Below are 17,740 nucleotides of genomic sequence, written 5' to 3' on the forward strand. Positions count from 1 at the left end.
CTTTCCCTTCAAGGCAGAGGAAGTCTTCTCCAGGATGAATGATTCCACACTTTATGGCAATGGCACGTGCTGTGTTGATGTTGTCTCCAGTGACCATGCGGACTGTAATTCCAGCTCGCTGGCACTTTCTTATGGCTTCTGGGACCTACAAACACAATAGAAAAGGGAAGAAAATTCCTAGATAAAATTTAAATCAGCTGTTGCCAAACAGAATATTTTGAGGCTAAGAAATCCATGAAGCAAAAAGAGAAATTGCACGTTATGCTACATTACAACTACCTGACTATTGTGGAATTGAGGTTACGCCACAGACAAGACACATCTTGTATCAAGAAGCACACAAACCGTTTCTTTGATCAGTTGCCTAAAGCTTCTCCTGACTTATATAAAGGAGTGCTCCCAGTTTTTTTTACCTTTAGCATCCGGTACAGTGTGCTGAACCCAACACACTCAACATACACATGAATATGAACTGAGAATACGCATATTTTGCACAGAAAATTATCTAACCTCTGATCGAAACTTTCCTTTCACTAAATTTATCTAAAACGTTATTGTAATTTAACACCATTACACTAATTCAGGCATACCAACAGGTGGAATTTCTAAATATAGGAATTCAAAATTTCATGAAAAATTTACGTATGTCAAAACTGTAAAAATGGAGCATGATTTTGGTTGTGCTTCTTTCTGCATGGGATTAACTTTTCCTGCTGCCTAGTATACATACCACGGAGAGAGAAGTCAGTGTGTAACAGGGTCTGTGAGATTAATGTAGAAACTATATACTGACTTGGCATCTTATACAGATTATTTTAAAAAAGAAAAGATTTTTGTAATTAAAATGTCTGAGAGCTAGGAAATTGATTCCCGATAATTGAATACAACTCTTTTGATACAGCTCCTTGAGTCTGTTAAGTCAGTGCCTATGGAAAGGCTACATGTCTGTAGTTCAGTTTCAGATGGGGAAAAATGTTGCCTAACACACTCAATCTATGTAATGCATACATAAGCTGCATGTGAATAAATTCCCTAAATGCATAAACTTAACCACTGACTGCAAATTGCTGCTACATTATCAGCTGAGCTTCTTCAGACGGCATTCTTATGTAAAGTAATGGGATTGTCTGACCATGATGAATTATGTCAGCAATCACGTATATAGAGCTGTTGTATTCCTACAGGAACGAATAAGCAAAGCATACGATTACAAAAAGGATTGGAATTTTCAAATAATTGTTTTTTAAAAAAATACTACTTAAGAAAGGGTATTAACGTGGATATTACTGGCTACAATAGCAAAGGCTCGCTACATTCTACTGCCAGTTTATTGCTGCTTGCTGATCACAACCTCTACCACTGTAGAACTCAATGCCACTAAGAATGGATTAATCTCCTCTATTAGTATAGGAAACAGCAAGAAAAGGAGCTGCCATCTACATTACGCTGTTAATTTTGTGCATTTCTAGATATTTTAATTTCCTCTATAGCCGCAAGCATGTGACGCTGCTGAGGACCTGACAACTGCTGCTCTTATCCAGCGTGGCAAATGCTGGGCTTCTAATGATGTTGCAGGGCCAGAAAGGCTACATAGCTCGGACTGCACGTCAGACCGAAATTATACACCCCTAAATCACATTGGAGATGATTATTCTAATCAGTGAATACAATTTCACACCATGTTTCTGCATCTTTATGAAAGGCAGTTGTGAAGCTTCTACTTTCCAAAACGCTCACTAAACTACCAGCTGGATGAGGGTCACACCAGTACGATTGTCCCGTGACTACGAAGAAAATCACTCCATCCTCAGACTGCATCCACAGAGCGTGCTCTTGCAGAACGGCTCTCTGTCAATTCCAATTACAGAACCAAGAGAAGAATTAAGGGGCAGAGGTTTATCTCCCCATTTCCCCATTGCTACTAACAGAGAATACTCTTCCCACAAGTTGCATCCTGGAAATATTATTTGGACCTAAAGCCTTTTAACATTATGAAATAGACTTCGACGGATGACACACAATCAGATTAAATCTATTACTTAAGTAAATGACTCATGATTTACCCAGTTTCCCCATTAATAATCCTGACTATAGCTCATTTGCCAATTTGGAAAGCCCTCAGTATCCACTTTAGCTGTGGCGACCCTCATGCGTAAGATAGGACAGATTTAGATGAGTATCTGTAATACCAGCACAGCGTATGAACCATGAAGGAGAAAAATAAATTACAGTGCAAACAGAAAAAAGGTCTATTCACATCAAGTGCCAGTCCAATTAAACAAGGTCATGGGAGGACAACCTAGTTTCAAATACATCTCAAACTCACATACAACTAGAGAAATAATTCTGTTTTCCTTTTCTGTCATTTTCTGGACAGCTGGTGGGTGGTATCTGATTTAATACTGTGTACAGTAATTACAGTTAAAATATTGTTCATATTTTTTTTATTGCTGTAAGGAAGAAAGAAAAAAGTGGGCAGTGGAAGCAGATATTTTCCATTGGTTTTGCAGAGCTTAAGTATGCATTTTAAAATTTTCTAGTTTATTTTCTCTTTGCAAAGAAAACCTTCTAGTGCATGCACACACACATAAATTATCTGATGCAGGAATATCTATTGGGATCAGGTGACAAATAAATAGATGACATTTGGAAGTGATTTATGATCATCTCCCAGAAATAACAGATTGTAGGCGTACATTGGCAAATCAGTAGAAGCCAGTCCAGACTCATTAAAATCAATCCAGAAAGACTGTCAAAATGAAAAGAGAAATCTCTACAGGAACAAGACATCATTCTATTGGTTCTCTTCTTGTATATTTATCAAAGAAAAAAAAATACACAAAGATAAATATCAAGCAGATAGTTCGGTGCCTGATAAAAACTGCTGCTGATAATGAACCAGTTAGTGTCTGATTTAACCTCGGAATTATGCAGAAATCATGGGTGACCAGTGGTCACGCTCCAGATGAAGCTGGTCAGTTGCTGGGTTGAATAATTCATCCAAACAGTTTCTTTTAATGTAAGGGAGGAAATGCAAGTGCAAGAAAGCTCCCAGCAGTATGGTCAGAGCAGATGTAGCACTCTTAGCTCTGAAATCATGCTGGTGTGACACCGCTGGCACTGCAGGTACTGCCCTACCCCAAACACCCCAGGGATGCGTAGGAGCACGGGAGCTCTGGGGAAACAAAGCCGCTGCCATTTGGCACGTGTTAACCCCAATCATCTCAGGGAAAAGGAAAAAGCCTGAACTGTCCCCAGGAAGAAAGGGGGATATTATCTAGAAATAAAATGCTTTCCTGACTTCATCTTCTTTGATCCTTTACACAGAAGTCAGACTTGACCTCTTTATTTTTAGCAACACTATTCATTGTTACCTCAAGCTCCTAAGAAATTATTCCCTACGAGAGCAGTTCTCTTACTAAACACACTCATAATAATCACATGAAAGGATAGTTTGCAGCTATTTTTCAATAATAACTGCAAATCCCACTGCTGCCCATTCCCTCAGCCTCTCATCCTGCATGTAACCTGTCTTAAAGCTGTTTTCTAACAGCACGTATCATGGATCGGTTTTGCAGGTAAAGAGGACTCATTCACAGTTCCAGTGGTCACTGACAGTTAAAAACTTCCTGAGTTTTTATGTACGTGAGCTCGAGCATTAAGGGATCATTGCAGAGAGAACAACATTTTAAAATGTTTTTAAAGACTGGCAGTGTCAGGTGTAGGGGCAGATGGATTAGCAGCACGAGATCATCTGATGACAGATAGACTGAATGCTGTTTATCTGATGATTGTGGCGATAAGGTGTTTATCATGCAGTTTTCACCCACCCAAGATTTACTTCCCATTAGAACCTTCTTGATAGCAAAAAAAACCCAAGAAAGTCCATTAACATGCAAAGCACAGGTATGCAGTTGGTATCTGTAGTTGGAATGATATCATGCTGGTCATATTTTTACAAGTCATTTACGGAGAATATCCACAAAACTTGCAGGCTTTCCATGGCAAAGCTTGTCCTTGTCCAGATAAAACATCTAAAACAGTTTTCCTGGGTAGCCACTAGTTACAATCTTAAGACAATTAGTCAAGGGACAACTGTTACAGTAAAAGACAAAAGTCCAAGACTGCAGGCAATTTCTGTGGAAAGCACACTGCAGTTATAATTGTGGCAAATATAATTACTGTACGTCTTTTCTCTACTTTCAGAGTTGCCTATCGCTGCGTTACTTAACGGAAAAGTCTTTAATATCTGGGAGCCTAATAAAACTTCTGCTGACCTGTATACTGCTCCCTGAAAGAAGGCTAAGTCATCTCAGTGCTGTAGTTCAAAAAGCTCTATTTAGTTTTATTTAAATATTGGTTGACTAATAGTTTTTTAAATCAGGTTAATTATTGACTTTTTACCAAGCAAAGTCTATTTCTAAAGCTCACTTCCTTCTCCTCTGACAGAGCTAATAACAAATCCCCAACACTGCAAGAAATCTGTAGTTCAGTTTCTCTGAACTACTACTTCTCTGTAGTTCCCTCCTCTGAGAAATGCTTTATAACATAAGAATTTGATGTACCTCTGGCCTTACTGGATCTTCAATGCCAACAACACAAATGCAGGTCAGGTCAGATAAGATGTCATTTTCGTTGTCCCAGTCAGGCTCTGGGCTGCTATTAAAGTCTCGGAACGCAACACAGATAGTTCTCAGTCCATCACATGCCATAGGTTCAATCACTTTCTTCACCATTTCATCTCGGTCACGTGGTCTGAAGATACGAGGTTCCCCAGCTGCATTAAGGATCCTGGAACATCTGTTTTATGAAAAAAAAAAAAAAATTGTGTATTCCCACAAACTGCTGAAAAGTGTTTCCTTGTGTTAGCTCATTTCATTCAAAACTTTACTTTTTTTTGATGGCAAGCTTTAAATTTCTAGATTAAATAAGAAGAATCACAAAACATCAAGAGAGAATTTTTTAGGAACTTATTACAGACACCAAGGGCCCTTCGTCCATTATTTCCTCGGTACTCATGTAATTAATGAGCTGACAACTTCAAATGAAACTGAGAAATCCTTATTTTCCAAGTGGGTTGTAAAGAATCCATTAGTAAACTACTGAATGGAGACCCAGTGATAAGAAAAATAAGCCAAAGAGTTTTGAAAGAGTGAGCACCTGGGAAAGAAAAAGTTCAGTAAAGAACAATAAGAGCTTTTACTGCTACAGTGTGCCATGCTTTCTACTGTAAGTAGCAAATTCCAAATACCAAAATTCCCATGGATGTCTTACTGGTGTCAGAATGTTTTGCTTTTTTGGAAAAACACAGGAGCTAAGTCATTGAACTTACTTCTTCAGAACAATTTCAGAAGCTCCTTTGCTGTACATTCGGAAACTGCCATCTGGCATTTTAATGACAGTACTCATCGACTTCCTGACAGAGTTGAACGTGTAAACTTTGTAGAGTTTCTCCTCAGGAATGAGGTTCCGAACAGGCTCATAATCCTGCTTCAAATCCAGGACAAATCCCAAGAGGCCACACTCTGTCTTATTGCCTACCTGGCGAGGCAGGCCACCCTCTTTTTCTGGTGGCTGAAGGGAAGAACAAATCAGACATTAATTTCTCGAGCGGTAAGCAGTACACAATGCTTTCTCAACAATTAACGGCCAAGTTACGGTGCACAGTTTAAAACCTGAAACTCTAACTGTGCAGTCTTGCGTCTTCTGATTTTTAAAAGCTAGTCAAAAATCCATAGAGCTATGCCATGAAGCAGTTATTCACACAATGAGGAAAACTTGGCCTTTGAATTTCTTTTCTTTTAAACTGGCCATTGACAGTTGAATAGCTGGTGATGATCAGGCAACACTTCATTAAAAACAAAGTAACTTTCTTCTGTCACAAACAAATGACTTCTTTTTCTCACTTGCTTAGAATTTCATTGCTTGCTGACCTTCGTGGTTATAATCGTGAGTTAAAGAAAGATCTGTCTTTTTTTTTCTACTAGGCATTTTTAATGTACAAATAAATCGGCATCTAATCATAAAAGTTAAAAATATATTTCCAGCAATCTGTGATAATTCTGCATCTAAAAGTACCTCTTTCTAGAATTACCATACTTTAGTCTGCTGCTTCAGACTACAAATGCTTTATGTTTTAGAAAAAATGCAGTAGCCTATAAACATTTTGCAACTCCTAACAATTCACTGTACTTCCTGGGAAGCCTTCCCTTCCCATTCAAAATATAACCAAACAGACAAACATATATTTAATTTAAAAACTTTCTTGGAGATGTAATACAACTTGAACAAAACGCTCCTGTGTGGTCAAGACTCTAGACTGACTTTAAGTGACCCATGTGTGAACTACAGACTATTGATAATTTACATTTTCTTGTACTTAACAGAATTAAAACAGGTGAAAAGAATTGTAATATCTTTCTTCTGTATGCACCATCATTTTTACTGACTTATATGGGTCACATTTGTGTTGCTATGACATTCTGGTGTTACTCCAAGGTAAATGTAAAACACTGACACTCAGCAAAAATATTAATATGATATATTAATTTTATTATATGCTATAACAACTTGCCCCGCTATAATCCCATTATAGCGTGATGTAACTTCCCTCTGGATTCTCAAATTCATTTAAGAGTCCCTAATTTAAAACCCAAGTGCTTGTAGCTATGTGTATCTAGAAGGATGATTATATTCAGTGGATATGAAAATCTCAGGAGTCAAAAAATACCCTTTAAAATAAAGTTTTGGTTAAATACAGGAGATTCATTTTCATGACATTGCAGGCACACAGTTTCTGTCTTAAGAACTTCAGGTTTCTCAAAGCAAGAGAGTAACCAACTTCACTGCCTGCACAGTGGTGCTAGGAAAGATTGATTTCTCTGTGCATATCATATCAAACTCTTTCAATTCGAAATCCAAATCCTCATTTATGCTTTGTTTCTCTCTGCCACTGAAATCTTCACATGGACTTAAATGTGGGTGTGATCAGCCACTAGCAAACACACACCAGAAGCCAATGAAAGACATGAATTTCTTTCAACAGAAGACACGTACGATTTCACCATGCCCTGGTGTGAAAGGATATTGCAAAAGTAAAAATCTATCCACATTTCACAACATATAAAACTAAATACTCAAGTTCTTCCAACATTCTTTTTATTTCAACAAAGGGAGATCATGCTCTCGCTCTCCTCTTCTTACTGCGGCTTAAAAATAGATTTCTTTTAGTGAACATCTTTTGAATGCAAATACGTAAGCAAGGGGAAAAAAAATCACCAGTGATAAGAAAATGAAGAGACATTTCGGAAAGGTTTCAAAATCTAACAAGTGCCTACCTCCCTCTAGAGCAGCTGCTGTCTCCGTATTCTTTGTACATCGCATTATAACAAAGCATATGGTGGTGAGAGCTGGCAACTAGCACTTCCTTTCCTGCACTGTTTCAGCTCAAAATCGATATGCCAAAACTAGTCTCCTTGCAGATTGTTCTTGACAATCCTTTGCAGAAGCTGCTGGCTTTTCAAACTTCCTACTGTGCTGTATCTAAATTTACTTCTTGGTGGAATCTGCAGTTTATTGCACCTGGATAACAATTAAAAGGACAGCCCAAAGGGTTTACTTTTGAATAATTAACTAGGAACAATTTCATTGACTCCTCAGAGAACGAAAAATCTGTGACGACGTATGAGAGAAAGGCTTCAAACTGTGATCTGAGGAGGAACTTAATCTTTCTGAATGCAGTGTCTCTCAGGAGCTCTCTGAAAGATCTTTTGCTGGGCACCAGACAGCGACACACTACACAGGCTTCTACTAGGAAGAGACTGCTCCCGTATCTTCCTCCAGGAATGACTTGCCACTGAGCCTTGTAAAGTGTTTTCAAATATTTCTTCCAAGCCTTTAGATACTACTACTACTACTAATTCAATTGTAAGTGAATACTTGCATGTAAAACAAACTGCAGACAGATGTTAAAAAAATACTTGTTACAACTATCAAGTCAAAATAGGTTTCTAAGTCAAAAGTACAATTGTATTATTAAGGCTTAAAAATATCAGCTCAAAAGCTAGTATTGACCTAACACTGAAGTTGGATTACAAAAGGAATTTTCAGAATTATTTCACTGGAAAATACCTGACTAATAAAATCTTTACCATAGAACTTACTAAACCTCATTTTTCTCATTGCCCTTTTTGATGCAAAAAGAGAGGACCTGGCAAGAAGTCCAAGTAGTCTTTCCAAATCAGAATGTTAGGATCTCATGTATTAACCAAAGTTGTCATTTGTTTTATGTTACTCTCCTGTGTTTTACAGATTGAATTACTCTTTTAGAATAATTATGATTGTAAATATAGCAATTTTATTAAGATAGAAAATGAACTTTGCTAGACCATTATATCCATATTGAATATTCTATTTCAGTTCCATTCACAGCAGGTAGACAGAGAAAAATACATTAAAAAAATTAAATTGTGGAAAATGTACACTCCATATTTATTCATAAGAGAGAAAATGGACTAGGACATGCAGGAATTTTCTCTGTTTATTTAAATATTATATATGTAAAATTTAAAAAGAAACCAAAAAGGGTGAATGCTGTTTGAACCATATGGTATTTTTTATTTTTTATTCCTAATGCTGTAAAAAGAAGAACTACTAAGAAACTATAATACTGTCAAAATTAAAGATGTTACATAATTTGATTCAATGGTTTAATGGAAGACATCTAAAGTAAGACTAAAACTTAATACATATATAATGTGAAGTATCAGCTTTTTGTAGATCTAGGTTTATTCAACTGACTTTAAGCTAAACCAGGACAGATTTAGAAATGACTGTTTGTCTTAGAGAAAAACTTAAAAAATGAAAGGAGTGAGGCCAAGGATTAAGTATCTAAAACTTTGCTTGACTGAATGAAGTTTTCAATTATGGTTTCAAAGTGAGGGTTGACAGTAAGAAAGCAATAATATCAGACATCAGCCATTCTAGTTTTCATTTCATACTTCTCTGGGATCCTTTCAACTACAGAAATTCAATAGCAGCACTGGTTTTTCTCTCTTTCATAGTATGATCATTTCCGCACATGCCAAACACCAGAAACCAATTTGCTTTATCTTCTCTTTCATCCTTTACTATTTGTTCTCGGGGTATTTACAGGTTTCTGGCTGTATCACCTCTGCGTAACTACACAGCAATGAACATCCCTGCATAAAAATGCAACAGCAACTTGGTTAAAGCTTGTCTGGAAATAGGCTGAGCTTGATACGCAGATCCTCTTAGAGGGTTTTCTTTTTTTTTTTTTTTTACACTTTCACCAGTTGATTAGAAAGCTTACTTAATAATACTTTCTGATTTTTCCCAAACAATACTGTGGAACTTCTTTGCTTGTATTGAGCTTCTGCCACTGTTATACCTTCAACACTCTCAGCACACTAGGAAAACACTAATTAACCAAACTCCAAATATTTTATTAGAATTCTTGAAAAGTCTTTTAAACAGAGAAAACCAAAACATACTAAGGATGAATGTCACTACAGATACCTGGCATGAGATCAATGCTCTTAGAATGTAATGAATTTACTTTCATAAGGTCTTTATTTAGGAATAAAAATGAGCCTTTGTATCTTGTGCAGGTTCTGATCTTTGCTACCGTCAAAGACAAATCTAAAATAATATTATCGACTCGACTGATGAGGAAGATCACACTTTGTCCTCAGGCTGTTTGGAATTTTAAGTAGTCTTTTCGTGTTAATGATTCCTACGTTGCCTCTGTTTCATACAAAGCACAGAAAGTAACATGCTTTCCGGTAATATACATGCTATTTTACGACTCAGAGTCATCACTGCAAGGTACAATGATGTTAAAATTCAGTCAAAAGTCAGTTTGAATTGGGGTCAGCATAAGGGATTGGAAAAGAACAGTTAACAACTCAGAGCTGGTTGCATAATCATTTTGGCATCAGAAGAAACAGCCTGTGTTAACCTTACACACCATCCTGATCGTACTCACTGGGCTTCAAGTACAACATTTAAAAGTTTAAAGGTTCAATGAGTTTTTTTTATTCCTATGCATGCCACTGAGTAATGTAACATAGGTGTTCCCATTCACTTAAGCTATTCCTATTCATCAGAAAATAAAATCAATCTCCTTTTCACCTTCTAGAAAAATAAAAAATTTCTATGCGTTAAATGGCTACAGATCTCTTCCTTTCCTTGTTTTCAAGCTCGAGCAAAGCATTTCAATTCCCAGGAACTAGAGGTCCACATCCCTAAGGGATGGCGAGCTTCTAAATTCCTGACTTTGATCAGATGGCTCCGTAATGCATCATTTTTGGGGGTCCAGTGATTAAACATTCATCATTTCAAAGCCCTATGGTACATATATTTGGAATCTGGCTCTAAATCTGAAAACAAAAAATGTTTGTGAATCTTTTAGTAGATACTGTACATGCTCTGGTAACTTAGACTGCCTGTTTTTTCTAAATACAAGAGGATTTGTGTTTTACACGGTACATAATGGCATCATACAGTGCTGCAGAGAAGCCAGAAATATATTGCAGGGTGGCACGTAATATGCTTTGAGGAATGCTACTACAGTTCACGCTAAAAAAAAATAATAATAGGTTTAAACAAGAAATTCGATTGATGTTTTTGTAGGAAAAGGAATCATACAGGAAGACTCAAATGGTAAATTCTCCCTTTATTTCCAAGCCTCTCCCTTTCTCTTTAAACGCTTCCTACATGACTTAGACACTTAAATACCTCCATCACAAACAGGAGGACATGGTGTTGTGTTTGAATTCACAATTAGTGGGAGAAATAGGATTAAGAGGAAAAAAAACCAGCTTTACGCAGATTTGTACTGGTAATAGAGCACATCAGCAGTATTCCCTAGCATAAAACAGGACTAAACCAAAAGAAAATTTAGAGACAAACAATAAATGAATCACATACACAAACACCTGAAATATCCCCAGTGCTGCCCTGTGTTGATGTTTGTCCCATATTTCTATTCTGAAAAACTGGGAAAGGGGATACAGCAGCTAATTCCTTTTGCTTCCTATTATCCACAAAACCCCAATATACACAGCAGCTCCATTTCTTGGGAACATGTGCACCAAAGAAGTTCCCTCAAATTCTCGCCTTTATTCTAGACACCAGGAGTTGCCATCAGAAGCCAATCAAAGTCAAGGCACCGGCTGACTCACCGGCACAGATTAGTTAGCAAGCCTGATACGTGTTCCAAATCTAGATAACCTAAACCAACAGCATTTGAAACCTGTTTCAGCACTCGTAGGAGATATAAAATCTGAAGACTAAAATCAGAAATGTAAACAACACCACTGCTCAATACTGAAGTACTGCATTTGTAACTTGTTACTGGGTACTTCTGGCTATGGAGGCTGCCTTCTCGCTGCACCAGCTACTGTGCAGCCCCATAACTACTACACATTGAGTGCTGGGAGCAGTCTCACATCATTCAGACCTCTATCCTACAATAACAGTTTAGTCTCAAAGTACATTTACACTGCATGCCAAGCCTAAGTCAAGACCCCAGCTTGCTGGCAGTTCAAACTGTTAAAGCCAAAGGATAACCTTCATATCCCTCATGGCTAGAAGTTGCCCAGGGCGCCCTGCCAAGCTTAGTTCTTCTCTCTCAGCAAGACACAAGGAGCAACAGAGAAGCCGCTTAAGACTTGCCCGTCACCCCTCAGACCCATGCCGCATCCTCAGCTGACACAAGGCAGGCTCCTCAGACGAGGGACAGCGGTGCCATTTGGCAGCACGGACTCCTGTCTCATTATTTAACATCTAATTAACTATCAGAAATGCCCAGGCTTCCTAGGAAATTGGTAACAGAAATTGTTGACTTGTCACTGTATAGGGTGTAAGAAACAATATATCCACACAGTAGCCAGAACAATGGAATTATTTAGGTACAACTGGCATAATTAGATCTACCACAACAGCTGGAAGATATTCAAATCCAGGCTTCCTGCACTAGTGTAGCTCTGATGCAAGATAATTATTTAATTTTTAGGAGGAGAATTATTTAATATTTGTTCCCATTATCTGAAGACAGACCTGAAAATGATGCAACAATCTATTTAATTAATGCAATGCTGTGCTGCCATGTACTTCTCACTGCTACTGCTTGAGATGGATACCAGTTTAGCCAGATATAACATCATATAAAAACGGTGTTTTTCAACATCTCTTGTTGCCTCAAATAATAGCGAGGCAATAATCATACAAAAAGGGGCCAGCTGTAATTATGTAATGTATCAGCGTGACATTTCCTATCAACACGGCAAAGTTAAGAGGGCAGCAGTGATGTGGCTCAGTGAATATGGTCTCATGCTTGCTTCAGCTCACATAACAGGAACAAGGGAAAAATGATACTATCCATAAATTCCCCCAAGAATGATTATGAAAGAAGATGAAATCATGCATGAAGAACAGACTGAAAGGCTGGTGTGCCAGTCTCGCTTTCTCATTGACTGTTACTTTTTACATTCAAAGAGAGCTGATACTTTGCCCTTAATTTTAACAGCAAATAATTAAAGTACCCTTTTAGTTTGAAGGACAAATTTGATTAGTTTGAATAAAAAAGCATAAGGCAAAAAAAAATACATGCAAACATGGAAATAGTTTCTTCTCACTAGTTAGAGGTAAAAGATGGATACGTCAGTCTTGTACACTTTTTTCACAAAATAAGAGAGTAGGTGAGGCTGGCAAGCACCAGCCTCCCTCTTTTGGGAGACCATCTAAGCCCAGGGCTCCTGCCAAAGCGAGTTCACCTAGAGCAGGTCGCTCAGGGCTGGGTCCAGTTGGGTATTGAACACCTCCAGGGAGGGAGACCCCCACGACCACTCTAGGCAACCTGTGCCCATGTTTGACCACCCTCACAGCCTCACAGTACAACGTGTTTTCTTATGTTTAACTGGAATTTCCTGAGTTCCAGTTTGCTCTCATTGCCTTTTTGCCATTCACTGGGCGCATCACTGAGAAGAGTCTGGTTCCATCTTCTTTAATCCCTCCCATCAGGTATTTATACCCACTGATATGTCCCCTCGAGCCTTCTCTCTTCCAGCCTGAGCAGTCCCAGTTTTCTCAACCTCCAACTTGCATGCCAGACACTCAGCCTCATCATCCGGACCATTAATGACACGAAGCAGTATTGCCTCCCGCCATGGATCTCTGAGATACACCTGGAGTGATCAGCTGCCAGCGGGATTTTGTGATCACAGCCCCGAGACCAGCAGTCCAGCCAGGTTTCAGCTCACCTCACTGGTCCCTGTTCTAGTCCACACTTCATCAGTCTTTCAATTTATGCTCAAGAACAGAGGATGTCAGTTAAAAAAAAAGAAAATATATTTATAGTCTGTAAATTTTCAGACATGCAAAATATTGACACAAATGAAGAATTTATACTGTTCATATGAGAATATTATTCCTAGACAGAAAGAACTTGCTAGAACTAGTAATTTAGTTCTCAAATTTTGACAAATACGTATTTCAGTTCCAAATTTGGACACTGGAAGTCTCTACTCTTTTTGTACAGTCACGTGCATAGGGAACTGGCAATTTTAAGGTTTATACTAGTGCTATTCCAGCTTTGTTTAAGTGCAACAAGAACCGTTGACAAGTAACCTATATAATCAAAATAATTAGGCACAGCAATTGTTATTAACTTACTTTAATTAACAACCAATTTACTTTAAATATAGCCTAAGAACAAGGTTTCGGTTCAAGCTAGCTATAAAGAAAGAAGAGCACGTTTCTCCCCTATTACAACACAGGCCAGAGGGACAAATGTGCTATTTCTAAACCACACTGAATAAAGTTAAGAACAGACTAACAGATTTTAGGATTTTTTGATAATTTGTCCCCTATATTTGGCAAAGGCTCGCTATATTTTCGTGAATGGCAAACAGCCTGTGCATTTTTCTTTAACTGCAAAAGAGAAATTGCACTTAATTGCAGAATTGTAATTGGTGCCTCCATAATGACAACCCAAACATCTGCTACCTTGTTTTAGATCTATTAAACTGAGGTTTTACTGCACGCAGATATTAGACTGGCTTCATGAGTGTCGCAGACAGAGAAAACAGAGACAGGAGACAAACTGCATAATGTTGAGCTGATCAGGTAGTGAAAATTCAATTTCAAGGCAATGTCTGCAGTTTAAAAAGTGCATTTCCAAATCAGAAACAATACTAGAGATTTACATGGTTTTGCCAATAATAAAAGCATTAATGCATCTGTTTTAGGGCTGAAACCTCATCTTTTAGATTTCAGGAAAGACAGCGACATTTTCTTTATTTATAGCAGTGATCCAGCTAGCAACTGTAGATCTGGAAAATGTCCTCTGAGCCACTGTAACACACACTTTAGTAATCTGCCAACAGTTTTCTCCCTGGCATCCCAAGACTTCCTCTCACACAAGTTGCCAAAGAAAACTTTACTTAATGTTTCTGAACATGACACCATCAAAATTCCAGTTACATAAACTTTCTTACTTTTAATTAAGTGGTTAACACTCAATCAAAATTAGTTACATTTTGAAAGTACCTCCAGTAGTAGCCTGAAGCGCATCTCATGCATGCTTCCCACGAGTCCTTGTACATGAACGTTGCCACAAAGCTGTGAAACACACATCACCTATTCCATGTTATCTGAACATACTAACTCTCATTTTAATTTGAAATGCCTGCTTGATGATCTTTTACTAATTCAAACTCGAAATCTTGTAGTGCACTGTAGACATTAAGTCATCATTTTAGGCTAACAAATTGGAAAAAACCCCAACCAAATCGCAAAAACTTCATGAACTCCCCTCTCCAGTGCAATTATCTGAAATACATGCGTTGTGATAATGATCGTATTGTACAAAAATATGCACGGCCTTTACATATGCACACCAAAGGCCTGAATTTCAACAGAAATAGTATTTTCAGGTAGCTGATCTGTGCATCGAGCTTTTGTTTGCACAAAACTTGGCAACACTTTGGATATTCTGCTTTCTTACTAAATGTATCTCTGCAAGGAAAACTAAATTTCTAGAAAGACCAAACCAAAGCAAAAATTAGTCTTAATATCCACTGCCTTTCTGGTTGCAGCATAGTTACAATTTGTATAGTTTAAGGAGCTAATTTTAGTAAGTGCAAAGCAAATCTAGCCGCATGAAATGTAAATGGAAGTTTTTTCACTTGACTTAAGCTACTGATTATAGCCCATCATAATTATAGATCTTCTCTGTTAATAGTACTCATTTCAGAGTAAGGAAAAGGGTTCTTCAAGCATCCATTTCTAAACGAATCCAAAACCACTAAGAGCAGCTATTTCATTTATGATACAAAATGTACTCCTCTTTAAATCGATACTAGCACATATCAGCTGAAATTATTTTTGAATTATTTTTGGTTAGTTAGGCGTTGTTTTTTTGGGGAGGCAAATGCATGAACTCAAGTGTACATAATGTGTTAGAGCAACGCTTATCTAATATTTTCTCAGAGGGATTTTTTTGCATGATTGGTGGGGTAATGTTTGAGATGCATTATAAATTCAGTCCTCTGGCCAGTCCCTCTCCTTGTCAGGACACAAAGAATGATGCCTTTGCTGGGCAGAATCACAGGCTGTAAGACTGCAGCCAGTTTTTTTCTGATTATTCATTCTGAAAGAAATGGGACAGGAATGATGGAGAGGCTGAACATCCTGTCCTGCTTTGTAGGAAAATTCTGCCAGAAAAACTTGTCTCTCACCTCTTCCAAATGCACAGGGCCTAGCAAACCAGCATCGAGCACTGTCAACCCTTCTCTGCAGTGAAGGGAGGAGTAAAATAACTTAATTCTCTGCTCAATTGCATAAGTAGAAACCACAGAAAAACAACAATGGTGTAAGAACTACGTAGCGGAACTTTTTAACATGCTCACTGCTTCCATTCGGTATTATGGACACTGAGCTGCATCGACTGCCCAACACTGCTTCTTCCTCCCAGACCAATGAGAGGGCCGGTGTCTGTGGAAGGACTTGCCAGCAGCCAGCCAGACTCTTTTGCTGGGTGTGTGTTTGCACTTATACATAAGACATACATGTCGTAGTACTTAGTAAAGTAGTCCTAAATCTTGAAAAATTTCCTTCTAGAAGCTTAATTTTTCCATGCAAGGTGTCTGCCAAAACAGTTCTGTCATTTCTGTAGTGATGCTAAGTAACAGTATAGTTTTGACTACATTAAAATACTCTAGCAGCCTTTCCTTTGAGACCTTTGTTTCCTCTGCTAGACTCTAGCTAGTTCTTCCGAGTCCCATTCATTCTAGAGATTTTTTTTGGCTTATCTGGCACTATGTCTAAAAGCAGAAAAGTCGTCATTTTTGGACATCTTCCCACACTCACTTATAAAAGACGGGGAAATATGATTGATTGGAATTCAGAGCCAAGAGCTTGACATAGAGTAATAGAAAAGTGAAAGCTTGAAAGAAAAATTAGTAGTGGGGGCTACCTGTGGAATCAAGCAGAAACTAGAATTTGAAATATACTTACTCTATGTTTAATATCAAATTGATATATTTAGTGTGACTCAAAAGCCAAAAATAGTATTTTACTTATGTTAACAGAAACATAATCATATTAAGTGCAATTCCAATCAAAAAAGAACAGCAATGCCAAGTCAACATAAAGTCTTTTGGAAGCCTGTACGTTTATTACTCTGAAATTTGCAAGATGTTTTCTGTCATATACTTTATTGCTAATCCCTTGTTTATCAGACATTGCACCAGTTGTGAGTTTTCTGGGTTGGTTGCTGTTGGTTTTCTTCTCCCCAAAGGAATAAACCACATTGGAGTTCTAAGAGTAAAAGAAAACTATTAAAAACTGTATCACACAGAATATATATATTTATGTAGCACATATCTGGAGGAAAGTTATGTCTTATTCAGTACGAGGTGACTCATCCAACGCATTGTTTTCTAATAAGCCTGTTTGTGTAGCTTTGATTGTAAAACCACTACCATTTTCTATAAATTGGTATTAAATCATCGCTTTTCAAATTATTATCTACCTATTCCTGATAATAGAGAACACAAAGAAAACCTGCATTAAAACAGATGTGCCTGAAGTAAGTGGTTTACACCCACACAAGTGAAAACAAAAGCTCCCATCAGGAAAACACGCTCCCTTGGTAACGTCCCCTACAAAACATGAACGCTACTAAAATCCAAGCGGCGTATCAATCAACTCCAGAGCGTGATGACTTTATCTCAGTAGGCTATCACGGGCATGAAAAGATGTATTAAAATCATTCATTGTGCCAACATATTTTATTTAGAAAAAAATCTAAATTGGTACTAAAAATGATCAGAAAACAATAAGCAAAATCTATATATCGAGATGAAACCACTTTGGAATATCTTGCAGGAAATGTTGACGTTTAAAGCCTGCATTCATCAGCAGGTGTATCTGGCAGTGGCTGGCAGCTGTCCCTATAAGTGAATCATCTTAGTACAAGATCAGTGGAAAATAAGAGCATAAAAGTAAGATAAATAACTTAAAAGAAAATCCTATGCAAGGTAATAGGAAAAACATTTGTTGCATCATAGTGAATTGAAAATCTAATTTAGTATTTTCATACAAGCAAGCAGGAAAAAATATAGCTAATGTGGTAAATGATATTATAGTAACAAAAAGCTTCCAAGTGACTATCAGTCCTGTTAATAATCTTGCAGAGATTATTTATTCCAGCAGG

At 37.6% G+C, this 17,740-nt stretch overlaps 1 protein-coding gene across 1 annotated transcript in view; it reads right to left on the minus strand.

The window, feature by feature from the left end:
* The window catches only part of LOC104273329 (plasma membrane calcium-transporting ATPase 2-like), a 168,156-nt gene that overhangs the window by 43,090 nt on the left and 107,326 nt on the right, over window positions 1–17,740 (minus strand). The window contains 3 exon segments of the mRNA XM_009868638.1: window positions 1–145; window positions 4,566–4,800; window positions 5,333–5,574. The exon segment at window positions 1–145 is cut by the window's left edge and continues 8 nt beyond it. Coding sequence (XP_009866940.1) covers window positions 1–145; window positions 4,566–4,800; window positions 5,333–5,574 — 622 coding nt within the window.

Source organism: Apaloderma vittatum, unplaced genomic scaffold (genome assembly GCF_000703405.1).
Source record: "Apaloderma vittatum isolate BGI_N311 unplaced genomic scaffold, ASM70340v1 scaffold2864, whole genome shotgun sequence".
NCBI lineage: Eukaryota > Metazoa > Chordata > Aves > Trogoniformes > Trogonidae > Apaloderma > Apaloderma vittatum.